Source organism: Schistocerca cancellata, chromosome 1 (assembly GCF_023864275.1).
Source record: "Schistocerca cancellata isolate TAMUIC-IGC-003103 chromosome 1, iqSchCanc2.1, whole genome shotgun sequence".
Taxonomy (NCBI): Eukaryota; Metazoa; Arthropoda; class Insecta; order Orthoptera; family Acrididae; genus Schistocerca; species Schistocerca cancellata.
Window position 1 is genome coordinate 81421591 of NC_064626.1, and position 12540 is coordinate 81434130.

The 12540-nt window shown below is 39.7% G+C and overlaps 1 protein-coding gene across 1 annotated transcript in view; it reads right to left on the reverse strand.

The window, feature by feature from the left end:
- Nucleotides 1-12540, reverse strand: part of LOC126176519 (baculoviral IAP repeat-containing protein 6) — a 329968-nt gene that overhangs the window by 227095 nt on the left and 90333 nt on the right. Inside the window, exons 15-16 of the mRNA XM_049924030.1 lie at nucleotides 12290-12504; nucleotides 4832-5076 (exon numbers count right to left, since the gene is read on the reverse strand). Of these exons, the coding sequence (XP_049779987.1) occupies nucleotides 4832-5076; nucleotides 12290-12504 (460 nt within the window). The remainder of the gene's footprint in view (nucleotides 1-4831; nucleotides 5077-12289; nucleotides 12505-12540) is intronic.

Sequence of the window (12540 nt, forward strand, 5' to 3'; positions counted from 1 at the left end):
CAAATCATGACAAACTGTTTATCAGAGCGTGAGTGATGGAAAAAGTGCTCAGACAGTAAGTGAACACAGTTGCAGTTGTGAGTTTACTGAACTCGCAAACTTATGTGGATTTGGGATTTCTGGCATTGTCTCCAGTTACTCAACATTTGGCATATTACAGTTTTGAGACAATTTACGGTTCCCACTATGTATAAATCTGTGGTTTCTTCCTTGATTTTTTTTATTATTGTTGTACTGAAGATTCTGACAAAGAATATTCGTTTGGTCTAGACACTTTCAATACTTTTGGTTTCTCCATCTCGGATACTGTGCACCTCGTTTCTGACCATGTCCCTTTTAGATTCCCTGTGTTTGAGTTCTCCTCTCTCTTCTCGAACGGGTTAGGTTGTGCCACTAACTTTGCGGCCCATGTTACCATGAAACCTATGGCACAGGTGTGCTTTTTCTGTGCTTGCCTTATTCCAGTGGCTTTGCGTGATCTACATCTACAGCTACACAATTCCTCTGCAATTCACAATTAAGTGCCAGGTAGAGGGTTCATCGAAGTGCCTTCAATCTATTTCTCTACCATTCCACTCTCGAAAAATGTGCAGGAAAAACAAGCAATAAGACCTTTTTGCATGAGCTCTGATTTGTCTTATTTCATTATAATTATCATTTCTCCCTACGTAGGTGAACACCAACAGACTATTTCCGCAATCAGAGGAGAAAGCTGGTGGTTAAAATTTTATGAGAAGATCCGGCTGAAATGAAAAACAACTTTGCTTTAATGATTGCCACCCCAATTCACATATCATGTCCATGGCACTCTCTCCCCTATTTCGTGATAATACAAAAGGAGCTGCCCTTCTTTGAACTTCTATCGGTCCCATCTGATGTGGATCCTACATCGCACAACAATATTCCACCAGAGGGTGGACACTCTTGGCGTAAGCAGTCTCTTGCACTTTCTGTGTGTTCTGCCGATTAATCACAGTCTTTACCCACAACACTATCTATGTGATCATTCCAGATTCAGTTATTTGTAATTTTAGTTGTTAAGTATTTAGCTGAGTTTGCAGCTTTTAGATACGTGTGATTTACTGTACAACCAAAATTTAGAGAACTGCTTTTGGTATTCATATGGATGACTTCACATTTTTCATTAATTAGAACCAATTGGCACTTTTTGCACCATACAGAGGTCTTGCTTAAATCATTTTGCAGTTGGTTTTGCTCATCTGATGGCAATGTCGTCAAATGAAATCCCGACTTGGACAGGCTGACATCATTGGGGGTTATACAGCCTATTCAATCGATGGTTTAAAAAACGACTGGTCAGCTTCACCTCCGCAGTGACTCTGAAGTTTTAGTTAATGATCCATCTATCATTGACATCTACCCTTTGCCCCACCCAGACAAGTTGTTAAGTTAACTCGACCGGGACCAGTTTTCTCCACAACTGATTTATCTGAAGCCTATTTATAGGTTCCACCCTTACTCACCACTTCCGGCCCAGAATCTCCTACCGCTGCGGACATCATCGTCAGCAGTGGCCACTACAGAGGCTGTGGATGTTTCAACTGTCGTCCCCATGCCCGTATCAACAGTATGTCCTCTCCCCAAGGGGGAGGAGTGCTATAACCTGCCTGCTGTGGGCCACGTGACTCATGCACACAGCACAGAATCTGCTGCACCCTCTCTTCTTTACAAGTACAATGCAGCAGGCACTTTCTCTCATATTGTGTTCATATTTATTGTCAGCAACTGCTTCTATCAGTACCTAGATTGTTTCTATGTTTGTGTCAAACTTTCCTGTTGTCCACTCGAACATGGAAAAAGAATAAATTTTTATTCACTGCAGCCATGCTGTTGTTCTTGTGTCACAGAACAACACAGTTTGATTTGAGTAGTGTTGTACCATTCTGTTGTACACAGCGATATGGTCAACGTCACAGTATATTACATTTATCAATGAATGAAACTGCGCAGCAGTCAGGAAATATTAACCTTGTGAACAAATTTTAAATCAACTTTGGGTGTTTATGAAGTGCAGGCAAATACTGAACGCTAACATTAGTTAGCAAAAAACTGCAGGGCTCACATAAATTAATAATTACATTTCCTTTGTTTTTATACCTCTCTTAATGCTTTTATAGTATAAATGTACTTGTTACAGGTACTGAAAATGTGAAATATGATGTGCAACAAATAACAAGCACTCGTATCACAGCAACAATATTTATATATGGAATCCATCTTTCTTTTTTTTCTTTTTCTTTTTTTTCTGACAGGATGAGTGACAGCATAACATTCTATAACATTATGCAATTAGCACTATTTTCTGTTTATAAAAACAAATACATTTTTGTGTTTGCTGTATTTTTGATATTTACAAGAGGCTGACAAAACATGTCATCTGTTAATCCTTACAATAACTCCCACTCTGTTCCTTTAGAGAAATGACAGAAGACCAAACACATGTCTCTCAAGGTGACACATCTACTACAACAGAACATTCATTCTAGAGCTGGTTGTAAGGCGGGTAGGTGGGGGTAAGGCGGGTGGGGTGGAGTGCCATGTGGAAGGAAGAGAAATAAAACAGACTAATACAATTTTATTACTCATTTTTATCTCCTCCACACCAATCTACATATTCTAACCTTTATTGTCTTCTGCAATTGCTTCCTCTCTACTGGCCCATTCTATACCAAATTAAAAAGTCCTGATAACTCCTTAGCACATGTTTCACTACTTCTAAAGTTTTTTTTTTTTTATTATAAATCCTTCCATAAATATTTTTACTATCAGCTCTTCAATGGTTCACTTATTTTGTATATCCTAATTTAACATTGCATTTAAATTCTATTCTGATTTTTCCAAGGCCCATGTATGATTTCCACAGATAACTATTTTTTACATGCAGCTTCCTTATTTATATGCAAATTTGAATATAATTATATTTTGTAATGTAGAAATTTGTCTTTGCAAATGATGTTTGATCTCACTTCCTAACTTTTTGCTTTTCTCCTCTAATTTTAACTGCTCCTCAGACAACTGTTTTTCTTGATCCAACAACTTTCATTACTTTTACTTTTCTTCTTCTTCTGCTAACATTTTGTTATAAAAGACTGGTGACCAGCAGGAAGTATGTTTCCCTATAGTTTGCTGTTTATAAGTCAATGCAGATAACAATTACAAGTCAAATGTTTTTAAATGCCGATTTTTAGTTTTTATCTCTTAATCATGACCCCATTTTTAATGTCAGAATCTTAACTATTTCATTTTTCTGGCTCTCTGAAGCACATTCCCATCACAACTGATAATCATGTTTTTGTTTCTCTTCTTGCTAATGGCCACAATTTTATTTTTTGATTTTCTGAAGTCCAAATATTGGCTAGAGACAATAACTCTCTTTAGAAAGAACTGACAGAATTCTACTTTATCTGTGTAACAGATGTTATTCAACCTTTTATCTGTCACCATTTTGTATTTTGATGTCATCTGAAATACGACCATCAACCTCCAATGGGGCTTTTAGTTTCAGTACAGTTCTTCAGTTATGCTGATTTGTTTACCGTAGTGCCCTATGAGTTTAAACTGATTATTAAGGATCCAGTGCTTGAAAGTGGCTGGTGCCTTCTTGTAATATATAATGCATACAATTTCTTGTCGAGACTTTTTTGTACTAAGACCTGAATAGAAAACAAGGTGTCCTTTGTTCCAATATCTGCCTTAAACCAAAATGTTTCACTGATGTTCACCTCTATATTCCTCTGCAGATGCCAGTGTTGTATTCTCAAGAACACTTTCAGAGCATGATATTAAGTTCACTGATTTGTCATTTATACCTTAATAATAGTGAGTCTTATGTATATTATATTTTTTCCATATAAATTTTCTGTTTTCAAGCTAAGAGCCCCTGCATGTTATCTACAAGAATAACCTTTTGTCATTCTTTCACTTTTTTCTCTATTTTCTTCACAATCTCTTCCTTTTAAATGTTGTTTAAACAATAGTGGCACTACAAGAACTTTTTCTTACTTTTGTACATTAACTGATATTTCTTGACTACTCCTTTTATTATGTCAAGTTGTTCTTCACCAATATTTTAAATTATTTGTATGCATCTATACTTGAACATAAGATGCTGATGACTCAAGTCAAAAGACGAACCAGAAACTGGTAAAATTGATATGGCAACCAGAAACTGTCCAGAAAACAAATGTAATAAGTCTCTGATGGGTAGGAGATGGGGCTTGTACAACTGAATACAGTGCTTGTTGGAAGACAAAAAGAAATACAACTACTTAGTAGACTAAGGAAATGATGGACAGACAAAACCATGAAAGTCCTACTACAGATTATGGTTGAATGGAACTGGATGCAGCCAGCCCCATTCTGGGGTCAGTGGAAAAGGCTCTTAAAAATCAGCAAAGGGTAGATAAATATACAGATAATTCCCTATAAACTCACAAACAAATGATTTCATTTAAGAAAATACTACTGTGTATGGGTGAAGTATGGAAGAGGAATCAGACCTACTTTCACCAAAATAGTTGTGACCTAAAAGGTTAATTGATAATGATCAGTGTCAACAACTAATATTATTACAGTTGTGGAAAGAGTCTAAATAAGTGCTTAACCTGTGCTGCTATCATAGTTGGGGATCTTACAATATTAGACACGACTTCACAAGCACTATACAAAGGGAGAAAATGATAACATGAATCAGCATATCAAACCTATGGCTGACTTTTTCCCCTCCATTTGAAACATACAGTTTTATGAACAACAGAAGTTACTGAAATAGTGCATTAACTGCACTGCAAAGCTTGAAGTTTCAACTTACCGTTCATTAGGAATGTTGGTTTGCTTGGTTTTCCTAATTGTAATGGAAACTTCATGCAGCCAGTCACATCCCAAATAATACTCCATTTTCTTAGAAACTGCAGTAACAAGTCTGTCAACAGTGTTCCGGGGCACTTGCACATAGTAATCCACTGAGGAATCTGAAGTTTTGCTTTTTGAACTTCCATCCAACCTACTCTTTTTTGAAGCTGACCCTTTTTCTTCACTCCCTCGGCTTTTAGAGCCCTTCAAATAAAAAATAAAAAAAAACAATGTCTTTCAATATCACTGAAGCAATAATAAAAACACATAAGGCAAATATTCATTAAACACTACATTTCATTTAAGAAACAACAACTTGTTTTCATCAGTTCAATTACATAACATATCCACAGTTGCCAATTCACTGGCATTGCTCAATTATCATAAACTTATATTAGAGAGGAAAAGTGCGCAAATGTACTTCTTAGTGTAAAATAGAGTAATTATATTTACATGTTTTTTACTCCCATTTCCACCCTATCCTCTGCGGTGAAATGTTAACCCACTGACTTATTAATATTTTTCCCCGTAATTGACCCCATATTTACTATTTAAATTTACAAAAATCTGCATATTTTGTCTTGCACACTTTTTGCAAAATTATACAATTTTTTCACAGGAATTCTTTGTAAATCTATCCTTTCTATTAGACATTTCTCACACTCATACCATGTATCACTTTTCTTCTTTCTTGCTTTGTGCACTACAAAATTTCTGGAGAGCATTTTCCTGATGGGACTGGGAGTGGAAGGAGGGGGGGGGGGGAGGGGGGGGGTGATAAACCTATGAAACAGGGAAAAGATTTCTTGTAACTCACAAATTATCAATAGAAATTCAATGTTTTGTACACCACTTAATAGATTGACTTCTCAGCTTTCCAATGGTATATAACATGTCATGCCATTTATTATCAGAGAAGAAGAAACACTAAGTTGTTATAGCTGCTCAGCCCATTTCACAATCAGAAATGTAATAACAGACTTGAAACTTGCGATTGGCTGTGAGCCCGCTATATAATCCAATGGGTAATTTGGCAGTTACTAATCAGCACACTAATCCTGAAAACTGTGGATTCAATACTGATACTGGTCTTCTTGATTATTTTTACGTGTTACCATCTTGATAATCCCCCCACCCTCATGGAATTTTCTGGCATTTATTCGTATGTGTATAACATTTCATTTAAATTTCTACACAGCTGTTATAGAGTTCCTCCCCGCACCCTCTTTCCAAAGCAGTTCACCTCGCCGCCCCCCCCCCCCCCCCCCCCCATTCTTTCCCAGATAACAACTCATGTGTGACCTATGGATTCCACCTCCAACATCTTCAATTTTGTTCAAATTAGTACAAAATTTATAAGGGGCATTCAAATGAAGCCCGGTCACTAGTGTGAAGTAACAGTAACAATTTTATTAACTCAAAACTGTAGTTATACACAGTACACATACTCAAAAATAGTTGGCAAAACTGTTGGCACATTTATCTCATTGCGATACTAGCCAATCGATCCCATCCTTGAAGCTAGTAGGCTGCCGTCAGATCCAGGCCTGGATCCAGTCACACACTTCGTCATCCATTGCGAATCAATGTCCGCGAATAGCTTGTTTTAGAGGTCCAAACACATGAAAGTGATACAGTGAAAGGTCGGGACTGTACGGAGGATGTTCCAATGTTTCCCACCGAAACTGCTCCAATGTCGTCTTCACCGCACTGGCGGAGTATGGGTGAGCATTGTCATGCAGAAGGATAACGCCATTGGACAACATGCCTTGGCGTTTTGACTTGATGGCTCGTCCCAGGTTCTGTAAAGTGGCTTGATAACACTGGACATTGATGGTGGTTCCCCATTCCAGGAACTCAACAAGCAGTGGGTCCTTCCGGCCAAAAAAGGACATCATGACCTTAGCAGAACTGGTGTGCACGGCCTTTGATTTCTTTGGAGGTGGTGAAGTCGCATGTTTCCACTGCTTGCTCTTACACTTGCTTTCCAGTTCAAAATGGTGACACCATGCTTCGTCGGCCGTGACAATACATGACAGAAAGCTGTATTCCTCCTCATGATAATGTTGCACATAACTCAAAGTCTGCACCATTGGAGTATTGCGCTGTTCAGCGGTCAGTTGGTGGGAAACCCACTACACTCAGAGTTTTCGAAAGTGTTGGTGCATTATGGTGCTAATACCCAGTAACCAATGGATCTCATCCATGGTGATTCTGCAGATGTCCAAGACTAATGCAATCACTTCCGCAACAATTTCCAGTGTGATGACACGATGAGCCTGTCCAGGACGAGCATCGTCTTCCAGTGACTGGCGCCCCTCAACAAATCGTTTCTGCCATTCCACGACACTTGAATGACTCAAACTGTACTCACCATTCACAGCCTTCATCCGTGGATACCTTTCAAAGCCTTCATCCACTGATACCTTTCACAGCCTCCAACTCCCTCCACTGCCAAAATTTGAATCACTCCTCGTTGTTCCAGCCTACTCGCCTGCATGTTTGGTAATGGATGGTAACTTGTGTGACCACCTTCTCTAAGGCATGAAACCACACTGGAGCTATGAAACCTCAAACAGTTCACACACGTCAGTCTCTCTACCAATAGATAGTGCCACCATATCTGCAGTTACATGGTGCCACCTTACGTGTAAGGCAAAGGTAGATGCACTAACCAGGTTTCATTTGAATGAACCTCATATATAAGGGACCTGTATGAACTTCTGCCTAGTATCAACTCCAACTATCACTTTGTGCAGGTACTATAGCTACTTTCACAAGTGCCACTTTCTTCAGAACAGGAAACATGAAAAATCCTCAATTTTGGGAAGCCATTGTGTCTTACTGTGATGGAGATTGCTACTTACCATAAAGATGAAATGTTTACGTTGCAGACAGGAGCAATGAAAAGACACACATTTGCTTTCAGTCGCAGCCTTCATCAGAATACAAAACACACACACACACACACACACACACACACACAAATTCAGTCACAGAAGCAAGCACACCTCACACATACATGACGTGATTTACGTAGAACAGAAGGAGCAATCTGCGGGGGGGTGGGGGGGGGGAGTAGGAAGGGGAAAGGATAATGAAGTGTGGGTGGAGGGAGAGAAGAACACATTTTGGCAGAGCGTGCAGGGTTTAGACTGCCAACAGGCACAGCCTTGCGAGGCTGTGGGAAAATGAGGTGGGGACGGGTGTGGGTGGGGGTGGGGAGGGGAATGGGAATCAAACAAGGAGAGGAGTGAGAAGGGGAAAGATGGGCACATATTGTTGGCAGAGGGCAGCACACAAAGAGAGTTGGAGACGAGAATAGTGAGGAAATGACAGGACAGAGGAGGATGGAAACTGTTGGATAGAGATTGTAGGGAGAGTAGGTTACCATAGGTTGAGGCCAGGATAATTTTTCGAGTGGAGAACGTGTTTAAAGGTTATCTCCCCCCTGCGCAGTTCAGGAAAACTGGTGGGGGACAACCTGTGCCGTCTAGATCCTCCCATTTACCACCCACTTTTCTGAACTGTGCAGATGGGTGTTAGCGTTACAACACATTCTCCGTTCACGAAATTAGTCCGGCCTCCATCTACAGTAACCTACTGTCTCCACACCTTTCACCCAACAGTTTCCACCCATCTCCCCTTATCCTATCACTTCCTCCCTATGCGTGTCTCCCACCTTGTTTGTGTGCCACCCTCTGCCAATGCACCCACCCATCTTTCCTGCTCCTCTTCTTTTTCACTCCATCTCCGCACCTCCCTTTCCTACAACCTCCTGACACTGCACTTGTCAGCATTCTAATCCCTGCATACTCCCCCACACAGAGTTCCTCTCTCACCCCACTTATACACTACTATCCCTTCCACTTCCCGCCGCTCTCCAGATTGCAGCTTCCATTCCACATGATAGCTGCATTCCAGTCCAAGCTGCTGGAGATGGCAGTTTTGAGTGTATGAGGTGTGCTTTCTTGTGTGAATGAATGTGTGTGTGTGGGTGTGTGTGTGTGTGTGTGTGTGTGTGTGTGTGTGTGTGTGTGTGTGTGTGTGCGCGTGCGTGTGTGTTTCCTTTTTTGATGAAGACTGTGGCCAAAGGCTAATATGTAAGTGTCTTTTCGTTGTTCCTGTCTGCAACTTAACATGTCGTCTTTATGGTAGGTAGCGATCTATCTTTTCCTTATATTGTTGTTACTACTGTAATTTAACATTCTGTATTCAGAGAAACATACAATGTACTTATAGAATAGTTAGGACTGTCTTATGACCTCATACAATTACGATTCAGCAACTTGCAGTCCATTCACAACATTGCACAGAATATGAATGTAGCACTAATGAAGATCAGAAATCAATGCCCATGGCAATGTCTCTCTTTAAAAATGGCAGACAGACATTGCAGTGAGAAATGATGGTTTTAGTGCCAACTTCAATTACATTATGTCTGCACTCTGCACAAAACACTGTGTCAGGATGGCAAATTGCATGAACTAAGTATTAGGATGGGAACAATAACATGCAAAACTGTGTAGTGCCTGTTGCCCAGACTGCCCTGAATACATAGAACGCAAGTTTGCATGTTATAATCAATAGTTCCCCAAACCTTCACACTTTGCTTTTGTCCACTATGCTGCTCAACAACATGGTCTATCCAACAGCATTAACCCTGGTAGCATCTAACACATTTACGACCTTCACTGTAGGTTAAGCTGAAGTAGGACTCATAAAAAAACACCACATTTAACCACTCAGTATGCCAGTGCCAACTTCAAATGCCGATAGCTGTCTAAAGCATTGGTGGTTTCTGAACAATGGAAGCTGATGCTATGGCACATGTGCCCTCAGCAGACAGCGTCGAAACATCAATGCAAACATGTTATTACCCGTTTTTAAGGTCTTGTTAACTTATAAGCCTAAGGACTGAATACCCATGTCATTTGTTTGACATAATATATATATTGCTGTTAGTCAAAATTGCAACACCCAGAAGAAATGGTCAGAATCACTCCCACATTGAAGGAGCCATAATAAGTGATTAAAATTACAGATTTAACTCTTCTGTCAGTTGCAGCCATACGGGCAAGATAGCGATCATCCCAGTCTGTGGTCACATTGCATGGTCCAGTACTTTTGTCAGTGTGTACAACTCTCTTCTATCCACTGGTTCTATATACATCACTCTTGTAACAGTGGGTCCTGTATGAACCACAATGTCACTTTATGACAAATTCTTTTTCCAGAGCCCAACCATTCTGCCTCGTTCGAACTCATTCACGTGCTGATATTGCACCCTCGTCAAGGCCTATCGCCAATTACTTCCACGTTTTCACTTTGACAGCTCTGCACCAAATGAGCCTTGCATAACACCAGGCTGCTTGCTCACACAACAGGAGGTGCTGCTGGGCCTACTTGCACATCATCTGTCTCCGCAATTTTAATCACTTATTATGGCTCCAATGTGTTACATATCCTTCGGTTTTGGAGTGATTCTACCATTCCTTATGGGTGTTGTAATTTTCATGGGCAGCAGTGTACATATTACATCAAATTACATGAATATCTTCATCTACATCTACATGGCTACTCTGCAAATCACACATAAGTGCCTGGCTGAGAGTTCATCGAACCACCTTCACAATAATTCTCTATTATTCCATACTCTAACATCACGCGGAAGAAATGGACACTAATTTTTTTCCATGCGAGCTTTGATTTGCCTTATTTTGTTATGATGATCGTTTCTCCATATGTAGGTCAGTATCAACGAAATATTTTCGCATTCGGAGGAGAAAGTTGGTGAGTGAAATTTCTGTGTGAAGAGCCCACCACAATGAGTTTGTAATAATGTCAACTCCAAAACTTGTATCATGTCCATGACACCCTCTACCCTATTCTCAATAATACAAAACGTGCTGCCCTTCTTTGCACTTTCTCAATGTAATCCTTTAATCTTACCTGGTAAGGATCCCACACAGCGCAGCAGTATTGCAAATGAGAATGGACAAGTGTTGTGTAGGCAGTCTCTTCAGTAGATCTGTAGCACCTTCCAAGTGATCTACCCACAAATCGTTGTCTTTGGTAGCCTTCCCCACAATATTTTTGATGGGTTCTTTCCCATTTACATTGTTCGTAATCATAATTCTGAGGCATTTAATTAAATTTACAACCTTTAGATTTCATGGATCTATTGTGTAAGCCAAATTTAACGGATTCCTTTCAGCACTCATGTGAGTGACCTCACACTTTTCATTATACAGGATCAATTGCCAATGTCCACACCATCCAGATATGTTATCTAAATTGGTTTGCAATTGGTTTTGATCTTCCGATGACTTTACTAGGTGATAAACTACAGCATCATCTGCAAACAACCTAAGACAGGTGCTCAGACTGCCTCCTAAATTGTTAATATAGATAAAGAATAGCAGAGGGTCTACAATATTACCTTAGGGAATGCCAAAAATCACTTTTGTTTTACTCCACAACTTTCTGTGAATTACTACAAACTGTTGCCTCTCTGACAGGAACTCATGAATCCAGTAACATAACTGATACCATATTCCATAAGGACGCAATATGATTACAAGCCACTTGTGAGGTATGGTGTCAAAAGCCTCCTGGCAATCTAGAAATACAGAATCAATTTCAAGTCGCTTGCCGATAGCACTCAACACTTCATGTGAATAAAGAGTTAGTTGTGTTTCACAAGAACAATGTTTCCTAAATCCATGTTGACTGTGTGTGTGAATAGACTGTTCTCTTCAACGTAACTTTATGTTCGAACACTATATATGTTCCAAAACCTTGCTGCATTTCATTTCAACGTAAATGACATGGTCCTGTAATTTAGGGGATCACTGCCATTGCCTTTCTTGAATATTGGTGTGACCTGTGCAACTTTCCAGTCTTTGGGTATGGACCTTTGGCAAACAAGCTGTTGTGTACGATTGTTAGGTATGGAACTATTGCATCAGCAAGCTCTCAAAGTAGCCTAACTAGAATACAATCTGGAGCGGAAGACCTGCTTTTATTAAGTGAGTTCTGTTGCTTCACTGCTCCGGGGATATCTACTAAGTTACTCATGTTGACAGCTGCTCTTGATTCGATTCTGGAATATTTATTTCACCTTCTTTGGTGAAGGAATTTCATAAGGTTGTGTTTATTTAGTAGCTCTGCTTTAGGAGCACTGTCATTGATAGTTTTTTCCACTGCTATCGCGCATTGATTGTTCTTATGCATCTATGTTAACAACATTTAAAAAATGTGTGACACGATCCAGCATTATTGTACAATTATGATCATTAAAATTGTTTCAATGCTGTATTTTATAGTATTTACAGTTTACACTGTGAGATCCAAATTCAGATCACCAATACAAAAATTTGCAAATACATTTAATTCTATGCCAACTTGTACTTACTGTATCTTTGACTATCTCCTTTTCTGTGGCCACAGCTTTTATGTGCACGAGAAAAGTACGGCCTCGCACTCTAAATAACTTGGGACTTGTCAGTGTGATTGTTCCACCCTGTTCTGATAGGTCAAGGCACTGTGACAAGATTACGGGGCCACATAATACCTCACAGTTGTGGTCCCTCATGTACTCCTCTGATGTAACTGGATTTTCAGTCTTCCCTTGAACAACACAAACAGAAAATATTACAAATTAAA